General features: G+C 33.2%; 2 protein-coding genes across 6 annotated transcripts; one reads left to right on the top strand and one right to left on the bottom strand.

Annotated features, from left to right (window-relative positions):
- Positions 1-6,433: 6,433 nt before the first annotated feature.
- LOC114303534 (uncharacterized) lies at positions 6,434-17,319 on the top strand. Of its 5 annotated transcripts, none has more exons than XR_014347321.1 (11): positions 6,434-6,781; positions 7,805-7,906; positions 8,015-8,174; positions 8,705-8,884; positions 9,712-9,846; positions 10,163-10,245; positions 10,610-10,703; positions 10,826-10,925; positions 13,398-13,453; positions 15,581-15,775; positions 16,720-17,319. XR_014347321.1 is itself a non-coding variant. In XM_082900008.1 (9 exons), exons 1-8 carry the CDS (start codon positions 6,543-6,545, stop codon positions 10,913-10,915), a joined length of 1,083 nt encoding a protein of 360 aa, XP_082756134.1. In that variant the 5' UTR covers positions 6,434-6,542; the 3' UTR covers positions 10,916-10,925; positions 11,685-12,105. The 5 variants fall into 5 exon arrangements, 1 of the variants encoding a protein (XP_082756134.1); XR_014347320.1 differs by having other exon boundaries at positions 15,514-15,775; XR_014347323.1 differs by lacking the exon at positions 13,398-13,453.
- Positions 13,684-17,077, bottom strand: LOC114303533 (oligopeptide transporter 4). The gene is made up of 4 exons (XM_082900007.1): positions 16,542-17,077; positions 15,606-15,858; positions 15,098-15,280; positions 13,684-14,496 (listed from the first exon to the last, which is right to left on the bottom strand). Exons 1-4 carry the CDS (start codon positions 17,075-17,077, stop codon positions 13,882-13,884), a joined length of 1,587 nt encoding a protein of 528 aa, XP_082756133.1. The 3' UTR covers positions 13,684-13,881.
- Positions 17,320-17,659: the final 340 nt, after the last annotated feature.

Here is a 17,659-nt window from a genome sequence, read left to right as displayed (position 1 = left end):
CTGTGCCTCCAACGAAGTTGTTTTCAGTGATCAAGATGGTATTACCATTGTTCTCTTTGTTCTTTCCTTTTTTATTGCATTTCTGGTCACTTAATAGGCATGAAATTATCAGCATTTGGTACTTGAATTGAGTACCTATTTGAACTAAAGCCTCTCTAATTTCTGTGGTCTTGCCTCTTATTAGTTCTATCCTTATATGGGTTTAACTCCATTTTTACTATCATCAATCCCCTCAGTCACATAAACATGTATCACAACCATTGAAGTAAAAAACATCTGTTTATAAGAAGTAATATTACTTCTTATTACTTATCAAAAACATCTGTTTATAAAAATTATAGAGATATAAAAACATGCTTAAAAAAGTAAAAATGGAGTGCAAAATCCATTTTTAAGAAGTAAAACATGCTTTGGGAATTTTGAATTTTTATAATGAGCAGATGTTTTGAAGATGTTTTATAAAAATGGAGTGCAGTAATTTTGAATTCAAAATTTTTTATAAAAACATCTGTAATTTTGATTTTACAGATGTAATTTTGAGCAGATGTTTAGAACAAAAATGTAGTAATTTTGAAAATGGAGTAATTTTGAACAAAAATGGAGCAGATGTAATTACTGCACTCAATTTTGATGATGTTTTTGTAAAATTACTGCACTCCATGTCATTAGTTTTTGAATTCAAAATTTTAATTTTTGAATTCAAAACATCTGTTTTATAAAAATTCAGAATCCATTAATTCAAAATTTTAAAGTAATATTACTTTGGGAATTTTGAATTTTTACAAAACATCTGCTCATTTTTAAAACATCTGCTAAAAAATTACTGCACTCCATGTAATATCCATTTTTATAAAACATGTTTTTATAAGGAGTAAAAATTACTTCTGTTCAAAATTACATCTGTTTATAAAAATATGTTTAAAGCATCTTTTATAGCGATCCCGGGTTTACCCTTGTTGTACAGTGATCCGGACATGTGTCCGTGAATGTTGGTAGTTGTTTATTTTCTAGTTTGCATCCTCTTTACTTTGTATATTGGGTTATAGGATGTGTTGGGCGGTTTTGTTTCAGGTTGGTTGAGTTTAGAAGCCAAAACTAGTTGCCCAGATTTTGGCCTGTACGCTCGAGCGGAGGTGTTGGCGCTCGAGCGGGGAATACACCCATCCAGTATTTGTTGTGCAGTGTTGTACGCTCGAGTGTAGGGTTGGCAGCTCGAGCGTAGGTCTGTTTCTGCAAAAGTGCTGAGCGAGTGCATTCTGCGCTCGAGCGGGAGGTTGGCCGCTCGAGCGTAAGTCTGTGAGTGGCCGCTCGAGCGGGGTGTTTTACGCTCGAGCGGAGACCTGGGTTAAAGACCCGAAGTTGTGACTTTCCAAATCACTTTTTGCTTTCTCTTCTCTCTCTTACTTTTCCAAAATCACCATTGTTGAGCCTCTCACTCTAGATACTACCTTCTCTCTAGGTTTTGATCTAGTAGGAGTGATTTGCTCACCTTTGGCCTTTACAAAAAAGTTGTTGATCGTCGAGGGCTTCATTTTAATCTGAAAATCTCGGGTTTTGGAGCACGTTGAGTTTTGTCTTCTTCTCCCTTGGAGCTCCGAATTCAAGGTAGGGATATCCTACTCCTCTTTATGGATTTTGTCTTTAAATTTTGGTATTTTGAGATGTTGGGGTTGGTTTGGTAATCTTGTGAAAGTTTGGGGCTTTTGTGCAATTTTACGAAAGTTGGGGTTTTATTCATAATAAACCTAAATGCATGTTTGGCATAGAGAAAGGGAATGAACGTTAAATCATTGATGAAAATGGGACCTAAGGGTTGAAATGCTAATTATGGGAATTAACCTAATTACATTGTTTAATTAATTGGGATAATTAATTGAGAAGAATGAGGAAATGAAATGTTGATTGAATATCCATTGTGCATTTATTTTCTGTTTAGAAATAACTGCTTTGGGCTATCGGTGGAGGATAGTCGTGATTGTTGTAGACAATGCATGTTGATTAGGCAAACTGAAACTAATCAATGAAATGTGTCATGGAATTTGACGGTTGATAGAATACATTGACTATATGTATTGTGTGATTGTATATAGAACCAATGTGTTTATATACGTTATGTGTAGAGGAGGAGATAGGGGATGTACTCCGCGGTTTAGGGGAAGATAGGGGATGTACTTCTAAACCGGATAGGTATTGGGAGGAGATAGGGGATGAACTCCGTAGACAGAGCTCATATGCTTGTCTAGAGAAGTGAAGATAGAGCTCATATGCTTATCTTTGTGAAGTGTGGATACAGCTTGTATGCTTATCTGTGGATATTGTTGATATACATATCTGTTGTAGAATATGGATACAGCTTGTATGCTTATCTGTGGATATTGTTGATATACATATCTGTTGAGAATGTGAGATATAGTTTTTATACATATCTGTAGAAATGATAATAGAGCTAGCATGCTTATCTATTGAAAAGGGAAAATGAAAAGTAATTGGGACTTGTAAGTCGTTGACATAAATATGTAATTTATGCGATTGTATCAGTGTTGACCAACTATCAATTGCTAATGTTTTAGTCATTGTCCATGGTTGGTTTAGTATATTTCTACTGGGCTGTGGCTCACCCTATATGGGAATATCATTTTCAGGTGCAGGAAGCATGCCACCTCCAAGGACATAGCTGGGAGGCTAGTGGCGGGCATAGTTTTGTCGTTTTACTTTTGATGTATTACATGTAATTTCAAGCCAAGGGCTTAATGTGTAAACGAGTTAGAACTCTTTGTTGTAACCAAGTGTTAACTTGGAAAGCTGTAAGCCCGTAGGGCATTTTGTTATGAGGTTAACATGTAATACTTATGTAATGGAACTCTAATGAATGTAAGAATGTGGTTAGTTTATATGTAAATGTATGTCTTATTAGATGGGTTTATTGTTGTTATTTTGAGGGCGTTACATCTTTATAATGAGCATCTGTTTATAACATCTGTTTTTGAGATGATAAGTAATATCTCAAAGCATCTTTATAAAACATATTTTTGTAATCTGTCAATAAATAAAAATTTATTAGTGACAACATTTTTAAAATAGAAAAATTGTCAGTAAATCCAAGTTGAGGGGTGCATTAAGTATTATATCCAAGCTTTGGTCTTTGTTGTTTATAAAGACTCATAACACTTCTGAGTTGGTAAGGAAAAACATGTGATGGCAGGGATAATTTTTAACATACTTACCCTATATTTTGACCTAAAAAAATTTAAAAATGCATAACTTAAGTTCTACAAATCTGTTTTTAACAAAATTAATATAGGTAGATTTGTCTTTCTGATATCTTTCAAATAATAAGATCAATGTTTGAAATTTAAAAATAAATAAATAATAGATTGATTTTTCGATTAATTAAAATAACAAAACAACATTTTTTTTTTTTTTGAGAAAGTAAGCACTCGAAGCCTCTTTCGGTAATTTTGAATGGATAGATCTCACAACAAAAAAATAAATAAACAAATAATTGGAATAAAAACAATACTCTAAAACGGAATAACAAGCGTAAAGGTATGAGTTATTGAGATTTTAACATCATAAGTGAATTTTTTTTGCATCTTCATATACATATTTGTTTAAATTATTTGAATCTGACCGTCTAAATTATTTTAACTTTGTCCCATATTTGAACCTATCGGTCCAAATCATTTTAACATGTTTCAATAATTTTAACCTATCTGTACAAATTATTTTACCATAAATGCTAATATTTATGCTAATATTTTTACATGTTTGTGCAAATTTTTTGAACATATTTGTTCCCATATTGTTAAATTATTTGTCCCCATGTTGTTGACTTTTGTGTCCAAATTATTTTAACATATGTATGTCAATATTTTTACCTATCTGTCCAAATTTTGTGAAGTTATCTGTCCCAATATTTGAACTTATCTATCCAAATAATTTTAATATAAGTGTCCAAATTTTTTTAATATATCAGTACAAATTATTTTAAGCCATGTATATTGTAACTCTTTTGAACTTATTTATCCCCATTAACTTATGTATGCCAATATTTTTTTTTTCTATTTGTAAATTTTTTTTAACCTATTTGTCCAAATTATTTTAACATATCTTCTCATATTCTTAACCTATTTGTCCACTTATTTTAATTAATAAATTTTTACTTATATGTTTAAATTATTTTAACTTATTTGTTTTCAAAATAGAAAAATACGTACATCAATTTGGATAGATAAAGATACCTGAAACTTAAAAAAAAAAACATTTGTGGATTACATCTTTAACATGTCATAACTTTACACTTGGTAATCTATTTTGGACAAGTTTTGTTTTGTTTTGTTGTTTTTGTTTTTAGATTTATGCATATGAAACTGCGGAAGGCGATTTTGAGTGATTACTTTTGCCAAAAAAAAAAAAAAAAAATCAATATTAGTCTTCTTTGAAAGATCTTAAAAAAATGAATTTACAGATATCAATTTTATAAAGAACAAATTTGAAAAACTCAAGTTATGAGGAGCAACTTTTAATTATTCGAAACGTTCATATTGTAAGGTTCGTTCAGTAGATCATCTATAAAAATAAAAATAAAAATAAAAAAATAATTGGATATCTTTAGTCCCATGATTAGTTTTTAATTGTTTTAGAAGACATATAGGACCTGTTATAGGTCCTACATTGCTGCTGATTAGAGCATGTTCACAATCGATTTTGTAGTGTGTTCTTATATGCCTTCCAATATGTTTGTTCCTGTTAGCTAGTGTGTTACTTCCACCAAGTAATACAATCGATTGAGAACACACTGTATAGCTAGTTTTCTTTCTAACTATATGTGCCTTCCAAAGGCACCTCAATCGATTGTATTCTTTTCATTTTGCATTATGAATTTGGGATTGTTTGTTCCATTTTTTTTTTTTTTTAGAAATGTTCCATTGTATTTTTTAATGTGTTGGATTAGTTTTACTTGAGAGTTAGTATAAATTGCTGATTAAATTTTTTTTTTTTATGGCATACATTTATGTTTGGACTTTCTAAATGATAATGATAAATTTAAATTTAATTTCAACACTATAAAATTGAAGTCAGTTGGCGAAGAGAAGAGTTCAAATTTGGACAATTGTTGTGTTCCCATTTTAATACTCTTCATGTTGCTAGGGTTGATTTTAATTTTATCGTTTTAATGTGATTGTTAAAATACATTATCGAACAGCCATAATTATATAACCAAACATTTCAGGTTGAAGTACAATAGTTATGGACAATATTACTATTTTCGATCAAGTAAGTTTTTTTTTTTTTTTCCTCCACAGAAATTTAAATACCTCTCTTATAATGCAAGGCCTATTTATTTATTTATTTTAAACTTATCATATCTAATTTTCTTCTAATAAATGTTTTTTCCCTCATACTTTATAGGTGGATGAAGACTTACGCCGAACAGTAATATCAAAAAATAAATGATTTTTTTTCTTATTTATGTGTACAAAATTTTATTTATCACTCTAAAATTTTTGTATATATAGATTCAATTTCTTCAAGAAAGAAATGTTAATGTTGTTGTCCGCGATTAGTGTGACCTTAATACTATTCGCATTCGTGAGGTAAGCCTACAAGTAACTTATATTCGCATGCATTTTCTTGTCATTTTAAAAATATATTTGAATTATATACTCTACTTATTTTTTATGGGGAAAGGAAAAGGAAAAACACAAAGCAATATCAAAGGAGACAGAAAAGGCTATCCCTTCTGGTAAAGGAAAGGAACATGCAAATCCCGTAGTATGGTTTCTCAACATTTTTAAAAAGTTTTTTTTTCGAATATTTATTAATTTTTTTATATAGATTTTTGTAAGAATTGCATAGTGTCGTATACTCTTTTTTATGTAGATTTTTATGAGTTATTGTTTTTGAAATATTTATTCAATTATTTTGACTGATTGTAAAATATTTTTCTAAACCATGTTAAAGTAAACATTTGTATTTCTTTCAAATTGCAGAGTACTGGCTGGTGTGCATTATTTGATATTTAATTTTTTTTTATATTTGATTTGTTTGGAATTGTAGAGTGTAGTCTATTAAATATATTTTTATAATTGCATTTTAATCTTAAATTTAAATAGTGTTACAATTACATTTATATTATAATTATAACATTATTTACACCGTACCTTCAGGTACGGACATATGCTAATATATATATAAATAAAAAATAAAATAAAAACACTTGAGAAAAGGCTCAATGGGGACACTACAACCCCTTGTTGTGATCTAATTATTTTATGTCAAAAACATTTAATTTTTTTTTTTTGAACTGGAACACAAATGTTATTAGTAATTAGACCAAAGTAATAAAAAAATAAAAATTAAATTAATTAAAAATAAAAGAATTAAAATAACACAAGAGGTATAGATTATAGGAACACATTTTTCTGAATCCTTTTTTTTTTAAAAAAAAAAAAATCCCGGGTTACTCCTAGGTTTAACCCGCTTAACCTAACCAAACCAAACAAGCTGTTCTCTCAGCCGGCTCTGCTACAACATTCCCAATGACTCTCTGGCTCCTCCGGCGATGGACTCCGAACTTGTTCAACCTGACTCGAAGTTTCCGATCAAACTCTGCACTCGAAGCCCTAGCAAAAGCCTCCGAAGAAAAAACCCCAATCATCGTTCTCTACAACTACCCTTCGTTTTCCGGAGCTTTCTCAGCACTCTTCGCTCGCCTCTTCCACTCTCATCTCAACCTCCCATGCCTCATCCTACCCTTCTCCTCCGTCGAACCTCTCAGGTATACATACACATTCTCACAAATTCGCATATACATTCACATGCACACACATTCATGTACATACTTATATTGCAGCTTGTTAATTTTATGTAATATTTATGTTTAGCTGATCCTCATACAGATATTGGGTCTTCTAAGAGCATCTCCAATTCTTAATTATTATTATTTTTGCATCAAATTTGAATGAAAAATTGGTTAAAGGCTTACAATATGTTTTTAAGTTTGGATTTTTTTAGGATAAGTTTGATGAAAAAAGAGAGAGTTAGGATTGGAGTGTTGCATAACACTATTGCATGGCATTTGACATGGTAAGCATGGTATTTGACATATGAGAATGATGCTTAGGAACATTTCATCAAACACTTGGTGTGCACTCAAAATTGGCACATTTAATTTTTTTTTTTTTTGTTTGGTGCAAGCACATTTTAAGGTTAATTTGGTGAAAAAAATTGCCTCTCCATTGATTTGATACAGATTTGTTGAAATGGTTGGAGTGCAAGTTCAGCCATTTTTTTCGTCAAATTTGAATTTGATAACAAAATAGAAGGACTGGAAATGCTCCTTTTGGGCTAGAAGAGTCAGCACCAATCATTTCACCAAATCAAGCTCTAACCAAATTTTCACCAGTCATATTTTTGCTCAATCTTTATAATTTTCAGATTTATTCACCAATTCCCAACAAAATTTTAAAAAGAGTAAGGATTGGTTATGGTCTTCTTTCATAAGAAATGGTTAAAACAAGTTTTTAGGATCACTTAAGATTTTTTCAAAAAGATTTGATGAAAAGAGAAAAGAGAGTAGGATTGGAGTGTTCTATATCATATCAAAAATCTAACCAAATTTCACTCAAATTTGATGAAAAAAAGAGTAATGTTTGGAGATGCTCCAAGGAGTCTACATTTTAGTGGAAAGAATAATTTATTTACTTCATATTCTGTACTTATGTTATCTTTCCTCAGCCTTTTGAGCAGCCAAACAGTTTTGTTTACCCGTTTTATTATTATAGTTTTCAAAATAATGTAGGGTTGAAGATTTGTGTGTTGAAGGGATCAAGAAATGCTACTTTCTTGATTTTCTTGGGCCGAGAGGATTTGCGGCGGAACTTTCATGGCGAACTTCATGCGAGTAAGCAAACATTTGTGTGTTAATTTGATTTGAATGGTGGTTTTGTTGTTTGATTTCACTGCTTTTTTTGGAGTATATGGTCACTTAATGTGAAGTTGGTTTAATTAGGGTGATTGGGTTCGATCATAGAAAATCAGTGCTGTCCAAGATTTCATCTGACCATGATTGCAGTGGGAACCTCACATTTCATGTTGATATTGAGAAGAGCAGCTCGACTGCTGTGTATGAATACTTCTCTGCAAAACTTTCAGAGATGAGATACGGTGATGTGAGTACAAGTGCAATTATTCTCTGTGTGTGCTTTAACACCTAATTATTCTGGTAATATAAGGTTGTGTTTGCTTGTGGTGAATTGGGATCCCATTCAATGATTCAGTTCAACTGAATTCAAAATTCCAAATATCATTGGAGTGTGGCATTCACATTAAATGCAGAAACTCTCGTTTCATAGTGCAACAAAGTAATGTTTCTCAAAAATAAAAAATAAAAAAATAGAGCAACAAAGTAATGGAATTTAAATTGGGCCATTTTTTTTCGAAGCAACCAAACACAATTGGGGGCTATCTTTTCTACCACAGAATTAGAGATAACACAAAACGTGAAAATTTTGCTTTTGTAGGGAAATTATTTTTATGGCTTTGTGGTGTAAGGAATTTAAGTTCGAAGACAAATTTAAGTACATGAAGTGGCCAAACATTTGAATTGCAAACCAAAGTCCCAATTTCATGCAACCAGCTTAAACACCAGTGTTAGGATGAATATTATTTAATTATTTATCTACATTTTTGTGTATAACAGGGCAATGTCAAAAGTTTATTAAACCCAAAAGATCGAGATCGCATGGAATTGGTTCTTAAGTACATTGAAGATGCAGATCTTCGCCGATGGATTTTACCAAACATTAAAGATTTTAACATTGGGCTTGGTGAATGGCGTTCTATGTTGAACTGCATCACTAATCCACACATGTATGAACAGGTTCAGTGCTTCAAATTTTGAGTTTCTACTTGTATTTTTTTTAAAGAATTTATTTTGACTAGCATATTGTTTAATGTTACTGTTCTTTTGTTTGATATTCATGCCTAATGTTTTTGTCTTACATGTGAGATTTTCTTAAATAGTAGTAGAAAAAGAGATGCGAGCTCGCTGCAATGTTAACTCCAAGCCTGCTGTCTATTTATATTATCTGTGTTGTATAGCTAAAAAATTCATCAAAATCTATTTTTTACAACTATTTGTAAGAGACAAGCAGATTTCTAGGAAGTGCAACCTCTCTTGTAGAAATGAGCAGCCATGTTAATATTTTTTCTAAGGGTAATTTTATTTGTATACCACAAAAAATCTCAGTACAGACCATTTATGCCGTTCGGATATAAACTTTTGTACAAAAGTCAAATGTTGGGACATAAACTTTTGAACAAAAAACAGTTGTTCGAATATGAAAAGTTGAACGGAATGTATATCTGAACAATTCATATTTGTTCGGAAGTTTATGTCTGAACATTTGACTTTTGTTCAGAAGTTTATATCCAAACGACACAAATGGTGTGCATTGAGATTTTATGTGGTGTGCAAACAGAATTTTACTTTCTCTAAACTGATTCATGCTACTCAGAAGCAAACGTATAAGCAGAGATATGTTCAGTTGTGTGCACTACTTATTTATTTATAATCTGCATCTACAGGCTAAAGTTAGAATGAATTGTCATATGAATCACTTTTTCCCTTTCATCTATGGTTCTTGTGCTTTAGTTTAGAGTTTTAATGTCAGTTCTTGAACTTGGCTCAAACTGTCTATTTTACAGTTACTGGAGATAAGCTCTGCAGATTTAATTGGCAAAGGAATTTCTTATATATCTACTCGGCAGGATGCTGCAAAAAAATTGCTGGATAAGGTTTTCAAAGTTCGTTTAGGCAAAGGATTTTATGGGGAGTGTCTGGTAAACTAGCTATGCTAAAGCGCTATCTTTCAACAACCACAATAATTTTAGTCCTGGTATATTTTGCTTGAGACTGTTGTCATGTGGCTTTTATGTATAATGTTTGTCACCTGAAGCCCTATGTAACTTTTGGTTTTAACATTTGTCTTTAAAGCATATCTACCTCATTAGATATTGGAGATGCTAAACTTTTAAAACTTTTGAGTTCTTTCTTGTTAAAATGATTATCATTCCTCTTCTTCTGTTAGTGAACAAACATTTTTACATCTTCTTCAAATGTTCAAGCAATTTTTGATTCCATGAATCTGGTCCTTAGGGAGTAAGAGCTGATGGAAATTCTAATTTAAGTGATGAAATTGGTAAGGAACTTAGCATAAAGAGTGCTGCAGCTGGATTGAGGTAAGTTGCTATTGGAATAGATTTTATTGACTTAACTATATTATTTATTTCTAAAATGATATTTTTGGCATGTGAACTGTCATCAATCTATCTACCTAAGTGTCAGGTCTTTTTTGATGGTTCTATACTAGGTCATGCTTTATGTAGCATCAATTATCTGTACCTTGAAGGTTGGCTGCATTGCTATTTAAATAGTTTCCTCCACTCACAGTTGCAGATTGCGAGTTAGAACATTTCAAATTTTAACCACTCTTGAGTTTCTAAACGAAGAGCTTTTCTTATCAAAATACTAAACATTTTCTTAGATTATTGCTAATTAATGTGCAATACATATCTTCTTGAATATGCGCATTTGTCATGTCAGGCCCATAGGAGCTGTTGTTTACATGCAACGTAATAATCTTAAAATGTGCTTAAGGAGTACCGATACTGCTACTGATACCTCTGAAGTTGCAAAGGTGTGCATGATGATGAAAAGTGTTTTTTTTCTTTTTTTTTTTGGGTCTTTCTACCTCCCTTAAGATTGGATGTTTTGGGATCAGTTTTAATCGAGTTTGCATTGCTTGTTTTAAACATAAAGGCATATGGTGGAGGAGGTTCCCCAAGTTCCAGCTCCTTTATAATAAGGATGGATGAGTATAACCAGTGGCTCTCAGTACACCAACCATGAAAACATTAAGGTATGTCATTATTTACCCTTTTTAGACAGCAGTAAATTGGTTCTTTAAATGTTGTAATCCATGGAAGCATTTCCACTGACTTGTGCTACTAGTACCTAGTCATCTGAATTCCCAAACAATTCTCTTTACAGAATCAGTTACTGCGGCTACTCTTATTCTCTCATATCTTCTCATTTATCAGTAGCTATCTTATGTTTATCAATGTCATTGTTTCACTCCTTTCAATTGTGTAAGAAATGATGTTATGATATTTTTTATTTAATTTACCCCCTTATAATCTTACTAAATTCTCATTAAAAATGTGGAGGATGTTGGCCAATGACTCCTAGATGTTCCAATCTATACATTTGATTGGCCACATTATACTTTGTGTGTGTGCGTTTGTACACTTTGACAAAAATAGAAAGTAAAAGATTTCACAATTGTGCTCCATTTTCTTATCAGTCTGGGTACTTGTGAAAATAAAATAAAATGAAAACTTATCAGTCTGATTGCATTTGTCTACTTGTTCCCTTTCAATCTTCCTTTTCTTTGATTAATTAATCGCTTGCATTTTTTTTTTTTTTGTCAATGTATTTTGCATGAATATCATAAATAGCTCTCATGAAAAACATTTCTATTCTGCACCTTTCTCTAGTTCAGCGGGTAAAGGCAGAAGGATGATTAATTGGTGGATATGAGAGGGTTTAGTTTGGCTTTCACATATGCGTGTGGGAGAAATTAGAGTTGAATATGATATATGTACACTGATTTTAACAGCCTCAAATTACCAGCAAGATTGATTGAAACCCCCAACCAGGCCTCCCCTTTCCAAACAGAATGGAAAAACAACCCACTACTGCCACTGCCACTGCCACTGACACCATGAAATCAGAAGAAGGAAAGATTAACTGAACATGGATATAGCTAACAACAATGTCATCAAAAACAGAAGGAAATACCAAAGAAAGAAAAAAGTTGATATATTCTTACTCCATCATGGGCATGATCCTGGATTGTTAAGCTTGTCGCCCAAATGCATTATATATGCGCAGCCAAGCATCCGATTGTTGAACAATTAGCACAAGATTCATTCTAAGCAGTAAAAGTTCTTGACTGTTCAATTCTTATATTTATGATTATGTGTATAAGTGTGGTTATATAATACAATCATAACCAATAATATTGAGATGTGTTAATTGAATTGTACGATTTTAAATTTTTTGGTTCTTGGGTTGGTTTAGGTTACACAGTCACCAACCAGAGAACCGAACCGATTGGTTGGTTCTGGGATTTTTGGACCCAGAATTGAACCGAACCAATGCTAGAGCTGAACTTACACAACCCATAAAGGTTGATTTGGTTTGGTTCTTTTGTGCACTCATACTATTTAGACATCCACTTAGGTTCAAAATGATATAATTTATACATGCATATGTAATTTACATAAATGTATGTAGATGTCCTGATGAGGAGTTTTTGCCATTATATTTTTTGAGTTAAGATAATAGTTGGGCGTTGTGATTTTGAAATGACCAATCATGCTTCTTGGGAAAATGGAGTCAGCTTGTGCTTTTTATATTGAGCTTGGTTGCAATTCTTCCCACTTTGTTTTTTTAGTTCTAAAGATTGGAGAGCGGTTTGTGATTTGTAAGTGATTTCTTTGTTTGTTCTTCTTTTATTTTTTTTGGTGATGTGTTTGCATATGTAGAAGACTACTTGTCCTCTTTTTGTATCTCAAAAAATGTCCTTTTTGTTGTATAAAAAAAAATGTTCAACTTTGATGGAACATATTTGTTGCTAATAAAAATAATAATAAAAAATATAAGCTGCATGTTAATCTAAGAAGCACGGACATTTCTAAGAAGGTGACGTATCCGTGTCGTGTTCGTGTCGGACACCGACACTCTTTGGACACTCTTAGGACACGTGTCTGACACTTTTCAAAACGTGTCCTATTTTTAAATTTTTTTTAAAGATCCAAACACTCTTTGAACACTTGGAGGACACATGTGTCAATCACTTAAACACATGTGTCTATCGATTAGATACATGTGAAATTAATTATAAGCTTGAATACAACAATTTAAGATATAATAATAAAACAAAACCCATATAAATTTATAGAAATTAGTGTCATATTGCATTTTATATTATATTTGAATGATATATTTATATATATAATATATAATAAATATATAAAATTATATATTCCATGCGTGTCCCCCACGTATCGTGTCCTGTATTTTTTGAAAATTAACGTGTCAGTGTGTCCGTGTCGTATCCGTGTCGTGTCCATGTCCATGCTTCTCAGATGTTAATTATACACACATAAGTCTTATTATTTGCTTGGGAATGAAGTCTCTGAGTTCTTCTACATCAGTGCCTAGGGCATTGTAGCATAGTGGTATAGGTGTGACAAAGGAGAAGTGAATTTAGGGGTTCAATTCATGGTGTTTGAGCTCTTACTCAATGCTAGTCTTGCCAATGCAGGGCGTTGGGAGAAGCAGATTTGGAACTAACCTAACGTTCTGAATTATATGCAGAAGGTGATTTTCTCATGCTCGTAACTGTGCTCTTAGCTTGATAGCTTCTATGATAGCCCATTTACATATGAAATACACCAGCATTTGTTAAGTAGTTTATTGGGCAGCCATCTTGCATAATGCCCTTCGCTATAATTGCTGAGTGAGTGTTCACCTTTATTTACTTGTCGATTTGTTTATGTATTTATGTACTTTTATTTTTGGGGAGAGTGGGGGATTGTTTAACATCCGTATTCAAAAGTAAACCTACTATAAAACAGTGAAATCCATATGGAACTTACACAACTGGGAAAAATAAAAATAAATAAATCTGTATGAAACATACAAATTCCCATGTGGTGCTGTGTTTTTTCTGGCCATCATGTGCCTTGCTAATTTTATGCTGTGAAATTTTGAGCTAAGAATTTGCATAATATACAAGAATTAGTGCATCAGTTCGCTGGACAACCATCTGCCACTATGCCCTTAGCTGTTGGGCAAGTTGCCAAGTCACAATGTTCACCATTTGTGCCCCACCAAGTGATTCCTTTATTCTCCATGCCAACTGACAAGTATAGCAGCACAGCCATGAAAGCCACCCCTGCGTCCAGAGCCGCTGAAAGAATATAGTTGTACCTTTGCCACCACTTCTTTCTGTAACGAAAGATGAAAAAGTTGAAAATTGTTCCAACTAGGATCCACGAATTGTAATTAACTGCTGTTGCTGGTGGCATGTAAGCTGTTGCTCCCAAAAGGACTGGAAGGTTAATCAGAGGAATCCACGACTGCTCGGGAAATGCCTTATGGAAGAGCCAAACGATAATTGGTCCCACTGCACCTCCAAGAAAGAACCAATTCATGGAACTATAGTTTCCAAGGCTTCCAAAAATCCGTTTAGGCCCTACCAGACCCCATATAACCGAGGCGTCAAAGAAGACCCGATCACCAGGACATGTCCACGGACTGTCAGCTGGAAGGAGATCATCCTGGCATATGTTCGTAATAGAGTTGAGCAGCCACCATGCCACTGCAATGTTTACAGTACCCGCAATGATTGTTCCTATGAACTGTAATATGAGTAATATATGTCACAGATTGTACGGAAACAAATGTCTGAAATAATTTCTAAAAGAGAAGGAAAACTATCCTTGGAATGATTTGCAGTAACAATAAACCTTTCAAGTTTGGGTGAAACAATTGAATAGCTTGATATACATTGTGGAACAATTTCCTAACAACTTAAGCTTTTGGGATAATCTAACATTGTATCAAAGCTAAACCTTTAGGTTGGCGGTGTAGTAAAGACTTGAGAGGATACGATCTAAGGTCTCGAGTTCGAGTCAACCCAAGGGGCCACTTGAGGTTTGCCTAGTCATTAATTTCAAGGCCCTGGGATTAGTCGAGGTGTATGTTATATAGTAGTGTGAATGCTCCTACCACTGACTTTTCATGGGGAAGTATTTCATTTAATCCCACAGCATTTCTTTCTTGCAATAAGAAACTATTTCTAAGTACTTCTATTGCAGCATCAATGGATTATTATGTTTCTAGTGGTCCACAAATATCTAGATGCTGAATTGTGAACATATGTGGCAGATTTGTATGTGTTCTGTTATATATATATATATATATATGGTATGTCAGATTTGTAGGGAAAATATAATTTACCTGAACTAAGAACATTGATCTTGGAGGGATCTTCATGTAGTGTCCAAGCTTGAAATCACTGAGGAAAGAGACGGCCTGAGAAATGCTCATATAACCATAGACTTTGAAGCACACGTTAGCTATTGGTCTTCCTGGATATATAATACCCATGACATACTCTGTGATTATGTTCAGCCCTGGTGTCTGCGTATAAAATATTAGAGCATTAGGGGGGGACAGGAAACAGATTTCACGTCAATGTCTAGGAAAATAACACAACTTTGATTTTAGAGACAAAAAATGTTTTAACAATTGCAGATTTCCTATTTGTTACAACTTTTTAAATATAATTTTACCAGGGCCTGAAATGGTATTTTGAATTCTTGGCCATGAGGCTTGAAATGGTTTTACACTAACAGAACATAGTTCATGTTCAGCTTGTGCAGGGTAAGGAAATGATACATTATTTACTTATCATGATGCAAAGCTAACACATAAATGTAGGGACTAAAAGAGACTGCTCAGGCACCTGATTTGTTGTAGCAGTTATGATGCTGATTGGAAGGGTGAAAATGAAGGCGATGATGCAAGCAAATATGAGTCCCCACCATGGCATCTGAACCTGATTGTTCAAGAAGATGCAAAGTACAAAAGAGGCTGCAACTGTCACTCCAAGCAACACGTAAAACCACCAGGAAGGTATGTCCTCGTATTTTCTCATCAATCTTGTATGGATATCCTCCTTACCAGTGTACGAAGCACGGAATCGATCGTATATCTCCCTGTAGAATCACCATGAATGCATTTCTTATCCAAGTGTCAAAAAATACCGAAAATGAATATCAAAGTGCCTCTTCTTTTTCTTTTCTTTTCTTTTTTCTCTTCCTTCACTTGATCTTGTAATCATATATGTATGAACATATATTTATCTTATTAGTTATTAGTTTCATGTGATAACATTAAAGAACATGTGGAAAACTGAGAGTTCATAAAAATTATTGAAATGGTGTTCAGTTTTGAAAACTCTCATTTGGGTAAAAATGGAAATTTAAAGAGTCTTGAGAATCCACAAAGCCTTTTGGGGTTTGGGAACATAAGGCCATTGTTGGTATTGTTTTTGTTTTCCATTTTTTTGTAGCAAAAAACAGTTGCCAAAGTGTTGAATGTTTTAATTGGGTTTGTAATGATTAAAAGGCACAGGAAATATAAGATATGGATTGTGCAAGATAATATGTTGTATGTTCTCATCATTTTCTATGTTCTTGCCTATCCAAAAATAAAAAATCTTACTCTTATCATTGATACATGTTCTCAACTTGGGATTTGTACAAATTATTCACACAAAAATTTGATTTGAGTTGGAGCTCATAAAAATGTGGGGAAAAAAACTTGTTTTAATGATGTAGTCATGCCGTGATGCTGACAGTAATATTGTACCTAAGGCACCTTTGGATAAAGTGTTTACCTTCCATAGAAGAGGCCCACATGCGTAAGAGTGGATGCAATTGTGGCAAAACCAAAACCATAAGTGAGTGCAAAAAACATGCTTAGATGTAGCCGTCCTTGCTGCTGATACTGAGCCATATCTATCTCAAACTTCTTGTTCACAATAGCTGATATGTTATACCTCTGACCTTGTGCAGTGAACAAGTGTGAGGAGAAGATGGGAAATCTTTTAGCACCGTACAAGTCTAGGCCCCAATAGGATATGGGGATTGCAATGTAGACGATCAAGGTGTACCCGAGGAAGACATTGACAATGGAAAAGAAAGGGGATATGAGAGGGCTGAACAAGAAGGATGCAACAGCAGTCCAGTCGAGTGTTAGTGCTCCGAGTCCAAGGCCTCTCATGCCCGATCCAATCTGTTGGGCAGTGACCGACTTGGAGAAAATCCAGCAGACCCATGAGATGCTTGTGAGTGTTGTGAAGATGTATCCAGGGACCAGATACCAGGAAAAGCTGCAAAATAGTGCAATTAGGAAGAACTTTGCCCTTGACATGCGTGCCTCGTCTTTTTCATGCAAAGCCCTGCAAATTTGAGATCAAACATTTCCTCTTCAGGTTAGTCAGTTATGGAGAACACGTGTATCAGTGGACTATATATATATTGTTCTTCTTTGTTTCCATAATAATTTTGCTGTTTGGGGGTGCACTTTGAATACCTGATGGGTTGGTGTTACATGCACTAATTAATGTACTAACAACTATACTAATATTGGTTATGACATTATTATTGACCTCACTCATCATGCAAATTATAAATACGAAAAACTTTTTAAATTATGTCACATCATCAATTGGTATACTAATTAGTATACTAATTGGTACATATAACATTATTCTGCCTGATGTGATTATTGAAGAAAAATCTTTGGTTTCATAGAGAATGAGAATCACATTATCAGGAATGCTATTCACTTTGTTTGATTTTGGTTTTCAAAAAACAGTTTTCAAAAAATTTTATTTTATTTTTTTTCGTATTTTAATGTTTTTAATGAATTTTTTTAATTTTTAGACACCTAACATAAATACATTTAAAAAGTATAATACTAGTGATAACCCGTGCTATGCACGGGTAAATA

The sequence above is a fragment of the Camellia sinensis genome, chromosome 12 (assembly GCF_055761805.1).
Source record: "Camellia sinensis isolate YWXY chromosome 12, ASM5576180v1, whole genome shotgun sequence".
Classification (NCBI taxonomy): Eukaryota; Viridiplantae; Streptophyta; class Magnoliopsida; order Ericales; family Theaceae; genus Camellia; species Camellia sinensis.
Note: the sequence above shows the minus strand (reverse complement) of the source record. Positions and strands in the feature narration are given on the sequence as shown.

What these genes read in the sequence shown, in the direction of transcription:
- LOC114303533 (XM_082900007.1), bottom strand. Translation starts at nt 17,077, where the DNA reads ATGTCAAGGGCAAAGTTCTTCCTAATTGCACTATTTTGCAGCTTTTCC. An exon ending in TAACTGCTACAACAAATCAG is followed by an intron (nt 15,281 to 15,605) that starts GTGCCTGAGCAG and finishes TTTTATACGCAG; the next exon opens with ACACCAGGGCTGAACATAAT. An exon ending in GATCAATGTTCTTAGTTCAG is followed by an intron (nt 14,497 to 15,097) that starts GTAAATTATATT and finishes CTCATATTACAG; the next exon opens with TTCATAGGAACAATCATTGC.
- LOC114303534 (XM_082900008.1), top strand. Translation starts at nt 6,543, where the DNA reads ATGACTCTCTGGCTCCTCCGGCGATGGACTCCGAACTTGTTCAACCTG. An exon ending in CAGAGATGAGATACGGTGAT is followed by an intron (nt 8,175 to 8,704) that starts GTGAGTACAAGT and finishes TGTGTATAACAG; the next exon opens with GGCAATGTCAAAAGTTTATT. An exon ending in ATACCTCTGAAGTTGCAAAG is followed by an intron (nt 10,704 to 10,825) that starts GTGTGCATGATG and finishes TTAAACATAAAG; the next exon opens with GCATATGGTGGAGGAGGTTC.